Source organism: Notamacropus eugenii, chromosome 6 (genome assembly GCF_028372415.1).
Source record: "Notamacropus eugenii isolate mMacEug1 chromosome 6, mMacEug1.pri_v2, whole genome shotgun sequence".
Classification (NCBI taxonomy): domain Eukaryota; kingdom Metazoa; phylum Chordata; class Mammalia; order Diprotodontia; family Macropodidae; genus Notamacropus; species Notamacropus eugenii.
In genome coordinates this window covers 302,888,685-302,911,138 of record NC_092877.1, presented here as the reverse complement: position 1 = coordinate 302,911,138, position 22,454 = coordinate 302,888,685, and the positions used below count along the sequence as shown (strand labels likewise).

Below are 22,454 nucleotides of genomic sequence, written 5' to 3'. Positions count from 1 at the left end.
ACTATGAAAGAGAAACATTTGAAAGCTTTGCCATCCTACTTGAATCAAAAAATTATTATTATACTGTTTGTTGAACAATTCTGGGTACTGTGGTATCACAAAAGAAAGAAAATATGCTGCTTTTAGTTCTAGATAGGAAGAGAAAACTGAATTATAACTACACAGGACTATATGAGTCTTCAGAATCCTCCCTGTAGTTAATATCACATGTCTCAAAGAAAATCTTTCCAGTGCTAGATTCTGGGATCTTGGGATCTTTTTTTGTGGAGCTAAAGTGATATCAGTAGTTCTGTAGTATGGAGGAAAGTGGGGCTAATCTGTAATCTTACCAGTCTAGACAGTTCCCTTCAATGATGCAGAGCAAACCACCCTCCTATGCCTTCTTAGCCTATGGACCATGTCTTCCCATAAATCTAGTAAGACTTAGAAACTGAAGTTGTTCCTACAGTCTTGCTATCTCTTTCACTGGAGCAGAGGTCAATTGATAATCCCTAAAGACTGTTTGTCAGAATTAGAGCAATAAAAACCAGCTCATTGATTGATGCTACTTTTATATTGAGGAGAGGAGGAGTTGGGCATAGCACCAAAAAAATTGTCAGACATCTGGAAAATGTCGACTCTTTGATGTTCTATTGCTAAAATTCAAGCAATGTTTCTGTCATGACCTTTTATGAAATTATGCTGAGTGCTTCCTTATAACTGTTGCTTGATTTAAAGGCATGTCTTTTACTGAGACATTTACAGTAAGTAAAGGTAAAGATATGGATTTCTTCCTTTTCTAGAAGTCCCTTGACAATTAAATATGTCGAAGATGCTATGATGTATTGGTTCAGTCTCTAATTATGATGTGCTAAGGTTAAGCGTCTTAAAATTCAGAAGGCATATTAAAGTGTCTTCACTGTCTGGTTCTTTTATGAAAAACTGGGTTTGTTCCTATTTAGTGGAGTTCTTTTAAGCCTTACTTTGACAGATGGGTGTTAATGTACATTGTATAAGTTATAAAATTTGTTTCTCTATTTCCCTAATTTTATTCCTGTAAAATGAGTTGAAAGCTTAATAAAGTTGCTTTTTTCCTTTCAACTTTCTTATCTTTCTAGGTCAGATGATGATGATACAGATAGCAGGAGCTCCAGGGTGACCCAACTTTGCACTTACTTTCAGCAGAAATATAAGCACCTCTGCCGCCTGGAGCGGGCAGAATCTCGTCAAAAGAAATGCCGGCATACATTTCGGAAAGCCTTGCTGCAGGCGGCCAGTAGAGAACCAGAATGTGCTGGGCAATTGATACAAGAACTCCGAAAAGCTGCATGCACTCGAACCAGGTTAGAGCAAAGATGCCGTAAAGGAGTATTGTAATCTTCAGCTTTGTTTTAGTTATGTGTTTTTGTTACTGTGACTGAGACCCAGGGGAAGATGAGCACCCTAATAAAAAGAGTGGTGCACAGCCCTTTATCTTTGTGGCTGAAACAGTGTTCTACACAGGAACCAAAATAACCCTTATCACATTTCTATGTAATCAGTTATGCCAGTAAGTTAATGCATAATTTTATTTTTCCTGGAATAAATTCTTTAATCAGATGTACATTTTAAGGTAGTTTTTCCCTTAAACAAGCAAAAAAAAAAAAAACCACATAAAATTTGAAGTTTCACAGTCATTTTGCTACATATTTACTGCTTATTAACAGTTTGATCATTTGTGATTAGTTATCCAATTAAAAAATCCAAAATACTAAAAAAATCATTTTTAGCCTTGGTGATATGCAGATATATTAATGTCTGTTGCAAATTTATTGTCTTATAGCTAGGTAACTTTGTTTAGTCTCTACAGAACTCTCTTAAGGTAAAATTTTTTATAAAAAGCAAATTCTTTGAAAATTCATCAAAAACACAGGTTTTTTTGATTCATAATAAAATTATTCTACTTAGTAGCTTTTGTAGTCTAGTTATAAGGACATCATTTTAAAGAATATAAATAAAATGCTCATTTAAATATAACAACAAATACAGAAAACTTTGAAACCACTTTATATAAATTGCTTTGTTTTGTAGAGTTTTGTGGTATATATATGCCTATGAAAGAGCTATTTGATCATGTATTTCCCTTGCCTCCTTATTTGTAGGCCACTGTATGCTTTTAATATACTCATTTGAATGCTTAGCTTTTCCCCCTTTTGAGCCAGAAATTGGAGTTCTAAAACTAGAACACTTATTTCCTTAATGTAGTTTATGGCTACAAGTAGATAATCCTATATTTTTATTCTTTTAATAAAATCTCAATCATGTAGTTTTTGCTTGTGCTTCTGGCTCTATAAACATTCATTAAGGGATCTATTTTGGTTTTCCTGTCAGCTCTTTCACTATATGCAAACTAGGTATCTTAATTTTTGATTGTGCATTCACTTAATATGTCTTCTGAGAGTACTGTCATTCTTGGCATGCATCATTGTTCAGTACTCATGACAGTGATGGGCCAGGACCGAACAAAGACAGCTGTGTTCTTTGCTTCTCCAAGCTCTGAAGGCCCGTGGAGGGGATGCACCATCCAGACCTAGGTAAACCAACATCACATTTGTATTCAGTGAAACCCAAAATATGGTTAGCTCAGCCTAGGTTGGAAATGCTCATTGCTCATGGTAGAACCATGGGGTTAAGACTGCATTTGTCACTCTTCCAGCATGAACTAAATCTATGGCAATTTACATACTTAGGTTCTAGTATATTGTGTTTCTATGGACTTTGCCAGTGCAGTTTATACTGTGAGGTCGGAGCAGTTTGGTGTCAGTGGGAAGTTCTTTTGCCCATAAACATTAAATTTAGGAGATATATTAGGCAGAAGCCACTTCTACCATATGGAAGTTTAGACAAAGCTAACTTCAGTAATAGTTGTTGTTGTTTTAATATGCATGGAATCTTAGCTCATAATAAACAGGTAAAAGGTAAACCCCAGTATAGCACTTCACTTCATTTGGTCAGCTGACTTTGCCAATGCTATTTTATTACCAGGTAATTTTTGTTAAAAAGTCATCACTTTGCTGGCACTTTATACATGTGACAAATTGCCTTGATCTTGTGGTGATTATAGACAACCAGCTTCCTTAAGTTAATAAGAAAATATGCACGCAAAGATATTGCTTTACACTGAGCCCTGTCTTCAAATCATAGATTATTAGAGCTAGAATAGAAGATTGTATTTCGTATTGCAGACTATCTAGTCTTGTAGAGCTGTCTAAAACTTGAGGGTAAGTAGCTTGTTCATAGCCACACGGTTAGCAAATGTCAGAGGCAGCACTGGAAAGAAGGTTTTCCTGACTTTGTCTAGCACTCTGTACACTGTCTTACTACTGCTTATGAATCCATTTATATAAGGTGTGTGATTATAAGTTGATTGATGGTAAGATATTCTTACTTCATCTAATTCTTATTTATTGATAAATACCTTTAACAAATAATTCAGGTGAAATCATTTACATATTTTGGCACAAAATCTAAATGGCAGCTTATAACTGATAACCTGATATAACAAACATTAGTGAATTACATGTAATAGCAATATCTGTATTAATTATGTTGTATAATTTACCTCTTACAGTAACATTATATTGAAATGCTCTACCTGGAGATGCTTAATGTATTTTTTCATGAAATCTCTTTTTCTCTTTTTCCTCCCCCAGCACAAATCAGGCTCAATTGAGGGAGGTGGAACCAGCACCATGTAGTGGAATGGTGAAGGGGGAACCATGCACTAATAAAGCCCTTCCATTCACCAGACATTGTTTTCAACGTATCCTCTTACTAGAATTCAGTGTGTGCTGAAAGCAGCAACCTATTTGTACTGCATTTTTTTGCTCTTTAGTCAGTGACAGTGAACTTGAGATCGGGTTTATTTAATGTTTGAAATTATAGTTTGTAAAACTGCAATGGGATTAGCATAAACATTATCCATTCTTCTTATTTTCTTGTGATAGCCATAAGAATTGAATGATCTTTCCTACTTTTTGGGAAATTACTGCAGTACTCTATTAAATAGTCATTTTAGAATAAACAAATTCATTGGTAGCAGTACAAGAAGCATTTGTTTTCTCTTCCTATGAAACTCCCCCAACCCCACAATTGAAAAGAAAAGACAAAAACCCTGTTAACGATTATGCATAGTGAAGCAAAAAAAAAATTCCATATTGTCCACATCTATAAATGTGTCTCATTCTGTTTCCTGAATCCATCACTTTGTCTGTCAAGTGATGCTTCCCATACTTCATCCTAGTCATCTGGAATCATAGTTGGTCATTTCAATGATTCAAGTTCTTAAATCTTGCATGGTTATTTGTCTTTACAGTCTTGTTGTTGACGTCTGCATCAGTTCATATAAGTCTTTCCAGTTTTTATGAACCCATCCTTTTCCTCACATTTTATGGCACAGTAGAATTCCATTGAGTTCATGTACTGTAACTGTTTCAGCCATTTGCCAATTGATGAGAATACCTATATAGATATCAAATATCTATACCCTTTTCCTCTTTCTTTGATCTCTTTGGAGTTTAGACCCAGTAGTAGTTTCACTGGGTCAGAAGGATATAAATCGTTTAATAACTTTTGGGCCATAGTTACAAAATGCTTTCCAGAATTGCTATACAAATTCGCAGCTCTACTAATAGTGTATTTATATACCTATTTTCCCATAGCCCCTTCAACATTTGCCATTTTCCTTTTTTTTCACTTTTGACATTCTAATGGATGTGAGATGGAATCTCAAAACTACTTTAATTTGCATTTCTATAAGTATTAGTGATATAAGTAACTTTAAAGAGATGATAATTCTACTCACAGAAGGAAATCTATAGATTGCATTTCAACATCTGCTTCACATCCTGTTGAACTGCTGTATAATACTATAATGTGCCTTTTGCTGTAAGATTAAATTGTGTAAGCAATTGTTAGACTTAGTGAGTATAGAGGTAGTCTGGAATGAATGAAAGGCAAAAGTCTCATATCATTGTCTGGGAAGTAAGATATCTTCCATTGGGGGTTAACTGAAGGACATTTAGATTTGGGTACTTCCACTTCTGGCTGTTACAGGAGTCTTGTATTCTTTATTAACAAGCTTTCTATTTTGTTTCTTTTGGTGGCGGAAACAAATTAAAAAAAAATTCGTGATTTCTTGCCTCCTTTTTTTTCTTACTTGTAATTTTGAGTTCTCCTTTCTTTTACAGTTTCTTTGGCATTTACCTTAAAGTAAGAAAAAAAATTGGTAGTTCATATGTGAAAAATGGAAAGATACTACTTTGGGTATAAGTTTCATCCTGAGAAGGATACTGACTTTCCAAATTTAGTATTGTCTGTTTCACTATGGTAGTTTTGTTTTTCAACTTCTTTTGTGCCCATGTTGTTTTGGGAAGTACTTAAAGTCTTGGTGTAGAATATTAACTTAGTTCTGGGGAGACAATTGCTGAATAATTAGAATTTAAAGCAATATTTTGGCATAAAAATTCCATCTTAGATCTTTAAATTTGAGTTTTTCTTTGGAAATGTGAAATATAAAATTCAGTTCTATTATGATTGGCCTTCAATGATTTGGATCTGTTATTTGTATATAAAATTTCACCCCTGAGTTAGATTGCTTGTGAAAATATTTTCCTTTTAGGAATAAAGCTTTTTCTTATTGTCATAGGCTTTTTTATGAACTAGTGAATTTCTAAGGAAATGTACATAATGGCCATGTTTTTCTAAAATGAGAAAATTGATTAAAAAGTGTATTGTGAAAGGAAGCTCTTCTTGGAACAAAATGAGCAAAATGGACTATCTCCAGAAACATATCCTACTAAATGGTTGACCATTAAGCTTTGCCATTTTCTCCCACATTAGTAGTTGGGCTGCTGTCTTAGTTTTTGTCTTAATGATAAAATTCAGAAAGTTATATTTCACAAGCATTGTGAGGTACTTCAAAAATGTTTCCTTTTAAAAAGAAATTTTATTGATCTCTTTTAAAATTTCACATTCATTTCTGAATATATTCCTTTCCTTTACCAAGATATCTTCTCTTTGTAACAGGATTTTAAAAAATACATCAAAACCAAACATTATGTTTTAGCCACATCTGTAATATATTCATCATTTCAGACTAGTAACCTCCCCCACTCTGATGAAAAGAGGTGCATTTTCTTTTATATTTTACTTATATACTATATATTTATTTAAAAGGCATTTTATATATTGTACACAATTATTATTGTTAGAAAAATTAAATGGAATTTTCCATCATTGCTTGTTGTGTGTTGTCCCTGACGTTGAAAAATATAGATATCCTCTTGAACCGCTCTCAGCAGCTCTTTTCAAGTTGCACAGCTAAATTTGCAGATGGACAGCAGTGTTGTGTGCCAGTTTTTGACATTACACACCAGACACCTCTCTGTGAAGAACATGCCAAAAAAATGGTAAGTTCAGATTTTATTTTTATATAAACCAGCTCAACCTGGGTTTCACTGTTGCTTCTGACGTACCTTGTCTCTATGACCAAGGGCAAATCACTTTAGTGCCTTATCTTACTTAGGCAGGTCTCTAAGTTCCAGAAAGTTGCATATCTGCATTGCTAAAGAGAGTTTACCACACTAATGAATGAGATTCAGACCCCTCAAAAAAAAAAAAAACCCAGGAGAAATAAAGTTCCTTTTGGGTGATAGGATCACCCAATTTATAGCTGAAAGAGAACTTAGAGATTATCATGTCCAACTCCCTCATTTTACAGATGAAAAAACTGAGCATTCCCTTCCCTATTTACCAATAACTCTGCTCCCTGCCCCTCCCCTTTCCTCTAATATCCCTAAAAGATATATACATGTTTCCTTAACTTGAACCATTGCAGTGTCAAATCTAGTACCTGCCAGAATTTTTTGTATTATAGTTTCTTCCCCATTTACTTTTGTGGAATTCTGAAAAGTGAACTTAATTATTGTGTTGGCCCATACCGATACAGTAAACCCTGCTGGAGAGCAATTGAGGGTAGGGAGGAGTAGAAGAAAGGAAGTCAATATGATTTAGTGAAGTATACAAATTAAGAAATTATTTCAAGAAATAGCATTGTAATGTTTTAAAGATATAGAGTTCCTTCAACTAAGAGAAGACCAGGCTCATAGTAATAGCTAGCATTTATGTCATAATGCCTATTCAGTGCCAGGCACTATGCCAAGTACTTTACAAGTATTATCTCATTGAATCCTCTCAAAAACCCTGTGTGGCAGGTGCTGTTATTATCCTGACTTTACCATTGAGGAAACTGAGCCAAACAAATTAAATGAGTTGTCCAGGGTCACGCAGCCAGTAAGTGTTTGATGCTGGATTTGAATTCAGACCCTCCTGAATCCAGGCCCAGTATCTGTCAGGTGTCACCAGCAGCCTCAGTCTTAGCTCTCATTTTCATCATGTGTTATTTAAATGGCTTTAGGCTAGATGAGGTTCTTTAATATTCCTTTCAGCTTTAACAGTCTGGGATTTGATACTGACATTGTCTGCATATAGTAAACATTTCATAAATACCTGTTAAATGTTTTTGAATAAATATAGTTAACACCAACTAGGCTAGCAAAATGTTTCCAAATAAAAGTGCAGTATTTCAGAACCTGCTTTGTATTGATAAGGATAATTTGTACAAAACAATTTCTGTGGAAATGAGTGCTTCTGAAACGGGTTTAAAGGCCGTTCTCTTAAGTAGATTAAACAACATCCTTTATGTTTCTGTCCAAAGGGAGCTACAGAATCTTTAAAAGTTAATTTAACTTGCTGTTAATTTTTATGCAATAGTAAAACTACTCAGGTTATCCTTTCCATGCATGGGCAACTGTTTCTGGGATTCTCCAGAGAGCAAAATTCTTTGACTCTTGGGCCTTCAGGCATGTGCCAAGCAAGGAGGATCAGCTTCAAGTTTCATGTACCCCTAAAAAAAGGGACCAAAAAAGCTCTATCAGGATATGAAATCTTCCTGTGGGGAGGAAAAAAAGTGACAGAAAATGTAATTGACTGAGGAGGCCGTGTTCTGATAGGCTTGTGATATGTGGTTTTCTGGGTGCTGTTTGAACTCTTCCACCATAAGCTCTTTTTTTCAGTCCTTCCTTCTTCCTTACAATTCCAATATTCACTTTGGGGAAATAGCTGCCAATACATTTTGACAAAAATAGTCTGAAAGAGCACCAGTTTATTGAAAGTCAAAGTGGGAGATCCAAAGCACAGTTAGTCCTATGTAAGGGAGAAGAAAGTATGGCTTGGCAGAGTGTATTTTAGAAATGCTCAGAATTGGAAGTAGGGAGGTCACCTGGGGGCTTATTTTGCTAGTACTCCCTGCTTATCATTGATAAAATTGAAGAGGAGGAGGAGGAGGTTGACATTTTACTGCTAGAAGAGGTCTTGGCATCTTTTTGTTCTACAATTCCCCACCATTTTTCTAGATGAGGAAATAGAAACCCAGAAAGATTGAGATGTGCCCAAGGTTGCATAGTTGAATAATTGAAAAGATGAGACTCCTAACTCCTCCTGGTTCAGAGCTACTTCTGCATCCATCTTGCCAAAAGTATTTCTTCACCCCTACATAGTTCGATTTAACATAAAACATCCAAAAGAAATCAAGTTGATGATGAGAGACACTCTTTCTGGTCTCAAGAAACCTGTCAGTCTGTTAACATTCATCTCTTTATTTCTTCTAGATGTTGAATTTTCATAATTTGTTGCAGTTACTTTGCCTCACATACGTTTTTTGTACATATGCATCTGACTACCTATAGTGACATGAATTTCTGGCTTTTTAGGCTAAAATGAAAATATAAACTTTGTTTGTTTTCCTATAACATTGGTTATGGGATTTCACTTTGAGTGCTAATATGTGCCCTGTACTTTTGAACTTCTTGAATAAAGTTCTTTTCTCTCTCTATAAACATCTTCCATAGTGACATATTTCTTGAACTTGACTTTAGGTGTTAGGCATGTGGCTCAAAGGATTTTCTAGAACAGCCACACTAATATATTTTTTATTCTGACCTTGTATTTATTAGGTAGATACAACTAATTTGGTTTTTGAGCTCCAAAGTGTTTATGAAGGTTAGAATAAATGAACTCAGGTTTTTAATTGATTTGGAGAAATCCATTTGTAGACTAATTTAGTTCTGCGTTCTAGAGCCCTAGGCTTGGTGCTCCTGGAGGTAGAAAATTTAGATGTTGTGATTCCTTTGTTCCCCTCATATCATTATCTTTTATATAAATTATTAATAATGAATTCTATTGAAATCATTACTGAAATCAACAAGTATAACCAGATAAGTGTTTCTTAGGGAGGATGTTTAAGTTTTGGGGTTTGTTTTTTTATAGTGAATTACATTAAAAAAAAGTAAACAGCCCAACGGAAACCATGGTATTTATTGTTTCCATATCGTACTCTTTACAAAAGGATAATTTTTTGAGAGGAGATAGCTCCCGTAAAGTTCAGCACCAGCAGCAGAGGAAACCCAGGAAAAAAACAAAGCCACCTGCACTTACCAAAAAACATAAGAAGAAAAGAAGGCGTGGACCACGTCGGCCGCAGAAGCCCATTCCTCCTGCAGTGCCCCAAGGAAACCTCAGCATGCCCACCAGCGTCTCACTGCCAGTGGAAATCTCTCAGATGCGGTCAGTTACCTACATTGTTAGAGTGTTTAGAATGAGATGAGGATGGTTAGATGAGATGGAGGAAGTTAGGTCTAGAACATAGCCATCCAAATCTTTCTAATATCTGTACCTTTGGAGCAATCCATTCTGGCAGAGAAAAGCTGATTACTTTTTTCCTTTTGCAGATACTTAAATCTCAATTACTTTCTTTTCATAATTTTCATGATTTTCTTGGATTGCTTTTATTTTCCTCAATCTCTTTTTTTTTTTATTTTTGAAGTCCTTTTTAAGTTCTTGCAAGAACTTTTTTTTGATTACATTAAATTAAAAGGTTTTGTACAAATAAAACAAATGTAGCCAAAAGCAGAAAATTGGGGAAAACAATTTTATAGACAGTTTCTAAGATAAAAGTCTCATATCTTATATAAAGAGCTTTGTCAAATCTGTAAGATTATGAGTCATTCCCCAATTGATAAACGGTCAAAGGATATGAACAGACAATTTTCTGATGAAGAAATAAAAATGATTTATAGTAACATAAAATGCTTTAATCATTATTAATTAGAGAAATACAAATTTAAACAACTTTGAAATATCTCACACCTATCAAATTGGTTAAAATAATTGAAGGGGTAAGAAACAAATGTTCTAGGGGATGTGGAAAAATTGGACACTAATTCATTATTGGTGTAATTGTGAACTGATCCAATCCATTGTGGAGAACAATCTGGAATTATGCCCAAAGAGTTATTAAACTTCCTGTACTCTTTGATCCTGCAGTGCCGCTATTAGGTCTCTTTCCAAAGATGATCAGGGAAAAAGAAGAACCTATATGTTCCAAAATATTATAGTACTTCTCTTTGTAGCAGCAAAGAACTGGAAATTGCAGGGATGTCTGTCAATTGGGGAATGACTGAATGAACTGTGGTGTATGATTGTGATGGAATACTATTGTGATATAAGAAGTGATAAGCTTGATGATCTTAGAACAAAAGGACAGATTTGCATGAAATAATGAAGAGCAAAATGAGCAGATTTGCATGAAATAATGAAGAGCAAAATGAGCAGAGCCAAGAGAATGTTGTGTACAGTAACAGCAATATTGTTTTAAGAACAACTTGGAATGGCTACATCATTTTGACTATTATAAATACCCAAATTAACTACAAAGGACATATGAATAAGGATGCTATCTGCATCTTGAGAAAAAACTGACAAATAGAAGTATGTACAGAATAATTTTGCACACACATATATACATATGTACACATACACACATATTCATATACACATATTTAAGTGTAATGGTAAGCCATCTCTAAGGCAGGGGTGGGGGAATGGAATGAAGAAAAGAAGAAAGTTATGTGATAACTTTAACATATATTTAAAAGGAAAATCAGATTGTAAATAATAGATTTATAGTTTCATGTGCAATCATCTTTTTTCTTTCTATTCTACTGTTACAAAAATGCTTGCTTTATCTCCTAAGTTAAGAATAAATTTTTTTTAAACGTGAGAAAAATCTCAATTACTGACATCTAGTTATAATACCTAATTATATCTATATAACAGCTAGTTATATTACATCTAAAGCAAAACTTTCAATTAAGGAAAAAGAATAGGAGAACAGGTAAAGAGAACAGGTACAAAAATGGAAAATTGGGGAGCAGTGTCTAATTCTTCTGTTTTCCCAGCTGTGTTTTGGGGAGCAATGTGGCAGATCAACGAAGAGAGCATTGCCTTTGAACCCAGGAACCTTGGAGTTAAGTCCTGGCTCTTCCTTTTCTTAATTATATGACTCTGACTAAGTCATTAAAGTTCAGTGGACCTGTTCTTCCATGTAAAATGAGAAGTACAGTTCTTTTCCTGCTTATTTCACGGTGTTGTTGTCAGGAGCAGATGAGATTATATATAAAAAGCACTTGGGAATAAGCTGTTATTTTCATAAACTAAGTATAAAATAAAGAATCATACGCATTCTTTTAATTTAATTTTTTAGTTCCAAATTCTCTCTAACCTCTTCCCCCTCCATTAAAAAGGCAAGAAATATATGATATTCAGGATAATATGTAGTCATGCAAAATACTTCCACATTAACCATATTGGGGGGGTGGGGTTAGAAAAACAAAGAAGGAAAAAATATGCTTCAGTCTGTACCCTGAGTCCATTGATTCTCTTTCTGGAGGTGGATAGCATGTTACAAAGTTGTGGTGGATCCTTGTATCAATCAGAGTTGCTAAATTCTTTCACAGTTGATTTTCTTTGTGATATTGCTGTTACTGTATAGATGGTTCTCCTGGTTCTGCTCTCTTCACTTTGCATCAGTTCATACAAGTCTTCCCGGATTTTACTGAAATCATCCCCTTCATCATTTCTTACAGTACAGTAATATTCCATCACATTCATGTACCATAACTTGTTCAACCATTCCACAGTTGATGGCCATCCCTTTAGTTTCCAATTCTTTATCACCACAAATGCAGCTGCTCTAAATATTTTTTATAAGTGGTTCCTTTTCCTTTTCCTTTGGTCTCCTTGGGGTATAGATATAGTAGTAGCATCTCTGGATCAAAGGGTTTGTAGTTTGATAGCCCTTTGGGCATAATTTCAAATTGTTTTATACACCTGTTTGTCAGTTCTTTCTCTGGATGCAGATAGCATCTTTATTCATAGGTCTTTTGTAGTTAATTTGGCTTTTTATAATAGTAAAAATAGTTCACAACTCCAGCAGTGCATTAGTGTACCTGTTTTCCCACATTTCCTCCAGTATTTGTCATTTTTCTTTTCTGGCATCTTAGGCAGTCAGAATTGTTTTAATTATTAGTAATTTAGAGCATTTTTTCATATTGATAGCTTTTGATTTCTTTCTTTGAAAACTACCTCTTCATATTCTTTGACCATTTATACATTGGGGAGTAGTTCTTTTTATAAGTTGGGCTCAGTTCTCTGTGTATTTGAGAACTGGGACCTTTATCAGAGAAACTTGCTTCAAATCCTCCACCCCCCCATCCCTGTTTTTCTTTTAATTTTGGCTGCATTGGTTTTATTTGTGCAAAAACTTTTTAATTTTGTATAATCAAAATTATCCTTTTTACCTTCCATGAACCTCTCTATCCCTTGTTTGGTCTTGAACTCTTCCCCTATCCGTAGATCTGATAGGTAATTTCTTCCATGCTCCCCTAAATTGCTTATATTATTACCTTTTATGTATAAATTGTGTACCCATTTTGACCTTATCTTGGTATATGCTATGAATGTTGTTCTATACCTAGTTTCTGCTAGGCTGCTTTCAAGTTTTCCCAGCAGTTTTTATCAAATGTTCTTACCCTAGTATCTGGGATCAAACGCTGGGCTCCTGCGTTCATTTAGTACCTAATCTATCTCACTGATCACAGTGTTTCTTATCCAGGGCCAAGTTGTTTTACAATTTGATTTGATCCTGCTAGGCTTCCTTGCTTCACTTTTTTTTCCGTGGATTCACTAGATAGTATTAACCTTTTGTTCTTCCAGATGAATTTTGTTATTTTTTTCTTGCTCTATTAAGTAATTCTTTGGTATTTTGATTGGTGTGGCACTGAATAAGTAAATTATTTAATCTTATACATTATAAATTTGGGTAGAAGAAATGAAAAAGATATCAGAGTCAGCATGATTGCTGAATTCACAAACTGCTCTTTGAGATGCATTTTTTCAGTGACTAAAGGAGAAAGAGAAGTTTTTATTTTTCCTTTTTTTCTATTCTTTTACAAAATACTATTTAAATGGGGGAGTCAGAATTCTATAATACCTATTCTATACCTAAGAAGTCCTCTTGGCCAAATTTTTTGACTTTTTGTTATCCTTGTATTATGCATACTTAATAATGATCATTGAAATGATAGCCAGTAAAAGTTTTCAAATGGACATATTTAATGTCATTTTTAATATATGTTATTAATGCCTGGGAAAGGTTACCTTTTATCTGTATTATATACCAAGTGCTCGTAAGCATCGAGTAGAATCTTATTTTGTGGAACTGCTTATTTTAGAACAGTTTTAGGGAGTTTCTGTCAAGCCAGTCTTATAGGAATTATCTACTTTCATGTATGTTTTCTGTTCATATAGGGAAATATGAAACTTGTTCATACATTATTCTGTGGTAAATATAGAAAACTTTCTAAGAATGAATGAGAAGTTGAGGGAAACTAATTAAAGATGCAGTTTCCTTTCTTCTCCCAGGAGCCCTTCCACACCGGAGCTGAGTACTGACGAGCTGCCTGATGACATTGCCAATGAGATCACTGACATTCCACATGACTTGGAATTAAATCAGGAGGACTTTTCAGATGTCCTGCCACGGCTACCTGATGACTTACAAGATTTTGATTTTTTTGAAGGTATTCTTAATTCCTTGTTTTGATCATTTATTTTTCAGGAAGCAAGTTTAAAAAATGGGTTGAAAAGGAAGAAAGCAGATTTTTCTTTTTGAGATGTCATTGAGACATTTCTGTCTACTAATAGTGTCTTATTTTAGGTAGAGGTTACAAAATGCTAAAAAGCTGCTTTCTCCCTCTTTAAAAGTTGTGGTATGTGTTGTTTGCATGATTATAGTGTTGTTTTGGTAGATTCATTTCTTGTTAGCTACCCCTGAGTCACTTGAAATTAGTCATTTTAAATGTTAAAAAAAAAGTTTTATTATAGATCTTCAAAGAAATGAACACCTGTCCTTACTTTACTTTACAACCTCAGCTGAGTAGACATTTCAAAAATTACATTTGCTAATCCCACTAAAATTTGGTTTACTTTAGGAACATTCCTGGACATTTCAAAATTTAACTTTTTGATTATTGTTTTCATGCCCTTTTGAATGTTTCTGTCAGCCTGGGTTGGAGTTTTTTTCCTCTTGTGATCAGTCAGATTCCTTGTAATGTCATCAGAAAGCAGAGCAAAATAGTTTCATGGACTTCAATTTTATGAAAGCTTTGGGAGTACATGGAAGAGTAGTGGGGAGAATTGGAAAGTAAAGAAAAGAATTAAAAAAGATAATCTATGAAATGAGCCAAAAACTCAAGTCTTTACATGAAATATAAATCTTTGTTCTAGTTTTTCCACAGCTACCACTCCAAGGTAGAGGATCCTCAGCATAGAAGAGCTAAGATGGACCTCCTCTTCTGAATTTTTTGTCTCAAAGCTCAATTTATATGATACATTTGCTGTGTTTTATGTTAATATTAATCTAGGTCTGTGCAAAGCCAATGAATAAGTAAACAGTTAAGAGTTTTGACCCGATATTGAGTAATTTGTTTGCTTAGTTTTATGAGTTGGAGACATAGATTCTTATGTATAAAATTATGTTGGTGATTCGGTTGCTGTGACAGTGTGAAATTTGAGTTGTGTTCCACAACCTAGCGCATATATATATATATATATATATTTTTTTTTCTCTTTCCAGTCCAATTCTTCAAACTATTTTGTTTCAGTTCTTTAAATGTATTGCATTGATGTCAGGTGACGAGGTTGATCCTTTCCGTGACTTTTGTTTCCTTAGGTAAGAATGGAGACCTCCTTCCTACAACAGAAGAGGCAGAGGAGCTCGAGCGGGCGTTGCAGGCTGTCACTTCCCTTGAGTGCCTGAGTACCATTGGAGTACTTACCCAGTCAGACGGTGTGCCCGTTCAGGAGCTTTCAGAGAGAGGCATAGGGGTGTTCTCCACAGGTACTGAAGCTTCAGGAATGCAGTCCTTGAGCCGAGAAGTGAACACAGACCTAGGGGAGCTGTTGAATGGGCGTATAGTGCACGATAATTTCTCTAGTCTAGAGCTGGATGAGAACTTGCTCCGTTCTGCTACCTTGTCTAACCCACCTACGCCCCTGGCAGGGCAGATCCAGGGGCAATTCTCTGCCCCAGCCAATGTTGGCCTTACTTCTGCTACTCTGATAAGCCAGAGTGCGCTTGGGGAGAGAGCCTTCCCAGGACAGTTTCATGGACTTCATGATGGCAGCCATGCCTCCCAGAGGCCACATCCTGCCCAGCTGCTGAGCAAGGCAGATGACCTAATCACCTCACGACAGCAATATAGCAGTGATCATTCACACTCCTCGCCCCACGGAAGCCATTATGACAGCGAGCATGTGCCGTCTCCCTACAGTGATCATATCACCTCTCCCCATGCCACAACCTTCTCTGGTGATAACATGGCAGCTACCTTCTCAGCAGAAATGCCCATCATGGCACAGCACTTGCTCCCAACCCAACTTGAGGTGCCCCTTGGTGGAGTGGTGAACCCCCGAACTCACTGGGGCAATCTCCCTGTCAATCTTGGTGATCCTTCTCCGTTTAGCAACCTTCTCGGCGCAGATGGACATCTCCTTTCCACTTCCCTGTCCACACCGCCTACCACCTCGAACTCAGAGACCACACAGCCTGCCTTCGCCACTGTGACCCCAAACAGCTCTAGTGTGCTTCCGGGGTTGCCACAGACCAGCTTCAGTGGCATGGGGCCTTCTTCTGCTGACTTGATGGCCTCCACCTCTCCTAAGCAGCAGCTCCCTCAGTTCAGTGCGGCCTTTGGCCACCAGCTGAGTTCTCACAGTGGCATTCCAAAGGACCTGCAGCCCAGCCACAGCTCGATAGCCCCTCCAACAGGCTTCACAGTAACAGGTGCCACTGCTACAAGTACCAATAATTCATCTTCTCCCTTCACTGCCCCTAACTGAGCGGCGTGTCTGTGTGTTTGCAGGCAGGTGGGGACCGTGTGTTTTCTGTCTTTAGTTTCCTCTTTAGGCATCCCTTCCTGCTTCCTCTTCAGCATTTTAAAAAACAAGGTCGGGGCCAGTGGGAAGCCTGGCTTCACAGTTGGACAGGTTCCCCTGAAGTGAACCTTGCTTCAGTGTTGACGTGTGCTCTGTCCACCGGTGCTCCTTTCCTCTTGACAGGTTCACGTTACCCTCACGTTTTCCTTAGCGGTTCAGCACAGTGACTGGATGCCATTGATTTTTAGCAGTGAGACTGAGAAATGAGAAGATACCTCAGATAACCAGTGCCCTTTACTACTTCCTAGGGTTCAGATCAATACTTTCCATCCCATTGCCAGATTTTATAAGAGGCGTTTCTGGATAGATTGCTAATTTACTGAGTCCCCATTTAAGAAAATAGTTAACGGTGTGGAGAGGTGGATTAGGCCTCTGAATTAACCCTAGTCTGCTCAAATAATGCATTGAGGCTAGAGTTCGTTCCATTCTTAAGTAGGACAGTGCTTAAGAAGAAGAAAATGTCTTTTGACCTCCTCTGTGTATGTTTGTCTATGTTTGCTTGTGTGTATGAATGTATAGGCAGGAAGCAAGAGTCCCATATTTTTCTAATAAGGAAAAAAGGTTGTTTTGCTTCCTTTCCTCCTTTTCCCCAATTCCCAACCTTACTGAAATCTATCATTCTTTCCTACTGTGTGTTAACTTGAATTTATTGATTAGTGAGGGAAGTGACCTGGTCATATGAGTTGCACTTTTGTAATCAGCAGCCTTTTCTTCTGAAGATTAGCAGCCCAAGGGGGAAAAAAAGGCAAAGGAAAAATTTGATTGCTAAATGGAATGAGAGACTTAACGGTCTCAGGAAAAACTGACCAGAATTGTTGTAAGGTTTCCATGGCCTCATGGCAGCATTTATCAGGCTAGTATTTGTTCTTAAATCCTTTTCATGAAATCTATTTGCCAGAAGTAATTGAACAAGTTATTTTGGTGTGTAAAGCAGGATAAGTCGAATGGATTTCAAAAATTGGAAATCTATGAATTCCTTAAGCCATCTATTGCTTTAGAATTTTTCCATTTTCTTAGTAGGTCTTTTCAGTAGGAGTTGTAAAATGTTGGAGACACTTATGAAATCAATGTTCCAATTATGAAATAATTGTAATGCCTGAAGGGTACACTGATAGTTTTTGTTAAAACAAACCTGGAAATTAGAAATTATTCTTAAATTCTCCTACCTCCTAATTTTATTAAAATAATTTAAATACTTAGGTGCAAGTAAATTTGGATTTGTTAGTGTAAGTAGAATTGGACCTGTATGGTGTTCTCTTTGCAAAACAAGTTCAAAATTGGTTTTTGGAAATTTTTCAAAATTATAGATTTATTCATGATTAGTAGGATTAAATTACTGGGTGATTTAGTAATTTAGTGACTATAAAATTACATGCAAAAGGTTCCCTATTGCCTGCTTTTGTGTCTTTTAGATGTGTGATGAAAGATTTAAAAAGCAATCTCCTACTTTTTTGCAGAGAGGTTTCACCATCCCATGAGATAGGCTATTGGCTGTTTATTACTGAATCTAGTCTAATTTATATATTTAAAAAAAACCAGCCAGGTAGAACATAACTTTTAGTGAGGTGGGACAATAGGTTCCTTTGAGTCAGGGAATATTTGAATTTAATTCCTTCCAAATGAGTGAAGTTTTGGATATATTTTCCTACTTCATGTATGTATCTCTTTATGCCATGCTAGTTTTAGCCACTCCCTTCTTTTGAAGGCTTCTTTTCTTTGCTTTTTAAAGGAATGGCAGTGATCAGCATGTACTGTGCTGAAACCATGTGCCTGAGCTTATGGAGGGGAAATGTCATGACTGTCTTTAATCCTTATATGCCCTACTTTTAAAACAAGTATTTATTAAACTCTTTTACTTTTATGGGCCAAAAAAAAATGTTTGTAATGTATCTAATTTTTTTAATCATGAAAAGTTGGTTGGGAGATTTATCTTTCGAATAGCTTTGTCTTTTCTTCAGATTGAGGAATTTCTAAATTATAAATTATGTTATGAAGCAAGATTTCTCACCATAAATTTATTTTGCAATGGTGAGGAAGACAGATAAGTTGACAGCTTTTCATCAGTAAATCTTAAGTTAGTGAGCTCTTCTTAATGTATATATTGGGATGATTATGGGTAGTTAAACTTGGCTCAGAAAGTGTCATTTACTTTTTTAGACTCTTTTCCAATTTTTAGTACAAATTTAAGTATCATTGAATAATTGTCAACCATTCCCATAGATTTAACTTAGTTCCCATTGTGTGCTAATTAAAGCTTATTGCAAAATTACATATCTTCCTCATCGCCTCTCCTTTTTGAGCAAAGGGAAGTTCATAATCGTTGTAATTATAGATTGGAATTGTATCTATCCTGACTCTGTGTCCTGTCATTGGCTGCTTAAAACTCTTCAGTTAACAACACTGGTAGTAAGTTGCACATTGTGTTGTTTTTAGTTTTCTGTTTTGTGTGCATTGAAAAATCCTTTTCTGCTTTCTAGTAAGGGGGCATGCAGTGATCAGGAATGTTGCCAGTTACAGCTTCACACCAAAAACTTTGAGTAAATTAGTATTCGTGTAGTCCCCATGCTGAGGCCAGAGGGAGGAGCACCTTTGGAAAGCACTGGAGCAGGGCTGCAGAGAGTGCAAGGACTCCTTTTCCTCTCATCTCATCCAGCTGAAAGAGTTCATAGCTTTTGATCTGATTTGCTCTTGCCGTTTGCCTGGATCGTTCCCTTGGTTGAAAAGAGAAGTACATTTCTATAATACCAAGAGGTTAGAACAATTACTCTCTTGCCAAAGAGTCAGTGTAGCAATTTTAATCTCTTGGTAGATATATTTATTTATATGAAAACAATGGAGAAAGGTTTTTTATTTCATTCTGAAAATCTAAAAATTAGCCACTTCTATTTAGAGGTAATACTGGCATCAAAAGCAAATCTTAGATTAGGAATACGGCCCTCTTTGGGTGGAAAATTGCTGGTATTTTAGACCGAGGTGCACAATGCATAGTGAAGTCATACCATGACACAAGAAGAGTCACTTTGTTTCTGCAGTGGTTTGGGACCATTGGTAAAGGCCAGTTAGGTACAGTTAATACCGATTTCGTTTACAGAGTTGTTGCAGGTAATGGATGTATCCTATGCTGTAGGAGTCAGAATCACCATTTCAATGTATGCTGTCTTCTGCTTGTGTATTAGATTACAAATCTAATTTAGCTTCTGAAGAAAAGCTATATTTTCTCTCCTTTATTGCCCCTACACAAGTTATTATTATTATTTGAGTTAAAATACTATTTCATTTCCTCTGTGGAACTGGCTTAGCATTTTGCACATCTGGGTAGGTTATGTAGCTAGTATACAGTTGTTCACAATAATGAATGGCAGTTACACTTAACCCACCAAGTAACAGACTATGCAATGGAAGGATTTTCTGATATTTGTTCTGTAGGTTATATAGTGAAGGATTATTTTGTTGAGTAGCCTACCACATGTGGGAAAATTGCTTGTAAATAACTTTTCTGAGCAATTTCATGTTGGCAAGCAATGTGGCATATGTATAAAATGCCCCTCCATGAGAAAATGATAATTTATTGGAAAAAAAGGTAGTAGATATGGAGATCAAGTAAGAAGTATTGTGTGTGCGTTTTGTTTGTTTTATTTTGTTTTGTTTTTGGTGATGGTATAGCTTGTAGTTTAAGTGTAAAGAAAGCTGACAGCTTTTTTCTTCACCCAATAATTCTGTAGGGAATTTTTTTCTTCTGAAGAAATGTTTATGTAGTTGACTACATACTTAAAAGCTCAGTGAGTTTCAAACTAGAAATTCAGAATGATCAGTATTGTTTTCTTTAATGACACTAAACTTGAGCTCATTTTCAGCCTGTGATTACATTATTCCATAGAGGGAAGTTTTATTCATTAAAAGGTAAGAAAATTAAATATTTGCTGCATATTGGTGTCCCTTCAGTTCAGTTTCCCTCTTGAATAATTGCTTATATCAAAGAATTTTTCTTACTAATGACTTGGACCAACCAACTGTATAAATTGGAACTATGTAAACTTTGGGCATATGTGTATAAGAAGTTATAGTCCTAGTAATTTTGGAATCATAGATATTTTATTATTAGAAACTTCCCTCTCATCCTTTCTGAGATCTTGAACAGCATTTAAGAGGGAGTATTAGTGATGGCAGGAATAAAACAATAGCTGTTTCTACCAATTTTGAGTAAAATGTGTGTAAAATGCTTGCAAAAAAGGACAGGTAGGAAAATTTACAACACTAATTGTTCAATAATTTTGCAATCCCCTTAAATTGTTTTTTTCTTTTAACTTTTAATGTCTGTAATCTGTTTTCTTCCTCCTGTTCCTCTCTAGCTCTTGCCTGTTCCTTTGTGAATGAAGTATGCCAAAAGTTTGGAATCTGTTATATTTTAAGGCCTTAAATGCAGTCCTTTTCTAAATGTGGCTTACAGAACCCTAGGGTTTTGAGGAACATTTCTAATGATACCTTAAAAGAAATTCTAGTCACATTCAACAAGTTTCGTGTGTGTCTGCCTCTTCTCCATAACCCCTCAGACTACACCAAAGGTTGGGGTTTTAGGATAGTCAGAATGATGCAGATAGAGTCTTTCGTAATCACCTCAAAATTTAAAAGTAGTTGTGATTAAGTGGAAAGGCTTTCCTATAGCAAACATTTATAATGAATGTCTGACTGACAGGATATTCTTTTTGGAGTAATTTTTTCCTGACCGGAAGAAAAAGTTATCACATTAAATGTTTTCATTCATATGTATGTAGGTATAGGTGTATGTGTGTGTGTGTGTATGTGTACATATGCACATATGTACACATACACACACACACACTGTGTATAAATGACTGCTCAGAAATAGCATAGATATTTTATTTCATTTTGGAAGCAATTATCCTTCTCTCTGTCAGTCTACATAGAAGTAGAACCATTTAACCATTTCTTCTTAATAGGGTAACATTTTATAAAATTCAAACCCATGATTTAAAACATGGCCAAGAGAAAATCTATGTTAAAAATAATTATTTTAGAAAGAATAGCTCTCAGTGGATGATTTTTACTGGCATATTAGAAAGGAGTTGAGTTTGTTCATGTAGCTCTGTTGTTTTTCCTCTAAACATGTACTTAGGAAAAAAAGACCAGAAACACATGGCAACATGGCTTCCTCTCCTTATTGCCAGTTGCTATGTCAGTAAATGCTGAATATGAATCAACTTCAGGGAGCTTTTTTCTAAACAGCAAACATTTTCACTGTTTTTGGTTGTTGGCTTTCCTCACTGCTTTTACTTTTTGTGGTATCACCTGCTTTGGATCTCTCAGTACCTTGGTGTTAATGATAAGGTGTGATGTGTCTTGTATTTGGTAGAAGGAAATGTATTCTATATGGCAGTTTGGAGGGATAACATGACATGCATTTCCTTTTTATCTGTCATCTCCTATCACTGGGGGATTTTGGCTAGTTTGTCTAACACATTTTTTTGATCTTCTAGAGTTTAGTCTACAGAAAAATCTATATGAGAAAAACTTAGAAATCTATATATAATCTATTTAAGACAGCACAGTTCTTTTCTTTCTCTTCTGCCTACTTGCCTCTGCCCACTTCTCAATAATGAAACACATACACATAGTGTATGAGTTATACCTTATTCTGGTCTGAGTAATAGAAACATCTTTCACTTTCTTTTTTTTAAAGCTGGGGACCACTGAAGTAAGCTCTATATGCACCCAGAGTTCCCCATGGAAAATTTTCAACATGCAGTGCAGAAGGCTTCAATGCAGCTAAATGCCACACCATTGCTTTTACTTTGGGAGTAGACTGATTTGCCCTGAAATGACTCCAGTCTTCAGCATTAAGGTACAGTTGGTTCCAATGGATCAATGCTGCAATGATGGGAAGTTGGATACTTGTTGGTAGTATCTTCACCTGCGTGGATGGGTTGAACCAGTTCCTCTGAACAGTGATGATTATTTTCACTGTGCAGTTTGAGTATGTCTCAGGGATTCCTTGTGGAAATAAGGGCAATTTAATAAAAAAC

At 35.7% G+C, this 22,454-nt stretch overlaps 1 protein-coding gene across 5 annotated transcripts in view; it reads left to right on the top strand.

The window, feature by feature from the left end:
- INO80D (INO80 complex subunit D) overlaps nt 1–22,253 on the top strand; it is a 78,486-nt gene extending 56,233 nt beyond the window's left edge. For 4 of the 5 annotated variants that reach the window (XM_072617357.1, XM_072617359.1, XM_072617356.1 and 1 more), the window contains 7 exons: nt 1,098–1,322; nt 3,672–3,781; nt 6,295–6,428; nt 9,425–9,642; nt 13,840–13,997; nt 15,149–16,344; nt 22,112–22,229. In XM_072617357.1, the coding sequence (XP_072473458.1) occupies nt 1,098–1,322; nt 3,672–3,781; nt 6,295–6,428; nt 9,425–9,642; nt 13,840–13,997; nt 15,149–16,317 (2,014 nt within the window). In that variant the 3' untranslated portion in view covers nt 16,318–16,344; nt 22,112–22,229. Of the gene's footprint in view, nt 1–1,097; nt 1,323–3,671; nt 3,782–6,294; nt 6,429–9,424; nt 9,643–13,839; nt 13,998–15,148; nt 16,345–22,111 lie in introns of all 5 variants that reach the window. The other variant, XM_072617360.1, reaches the window with a different exon arrangement.
- Nucleotides 22,254–22,454: the final 201 nt, after the last annotated feature.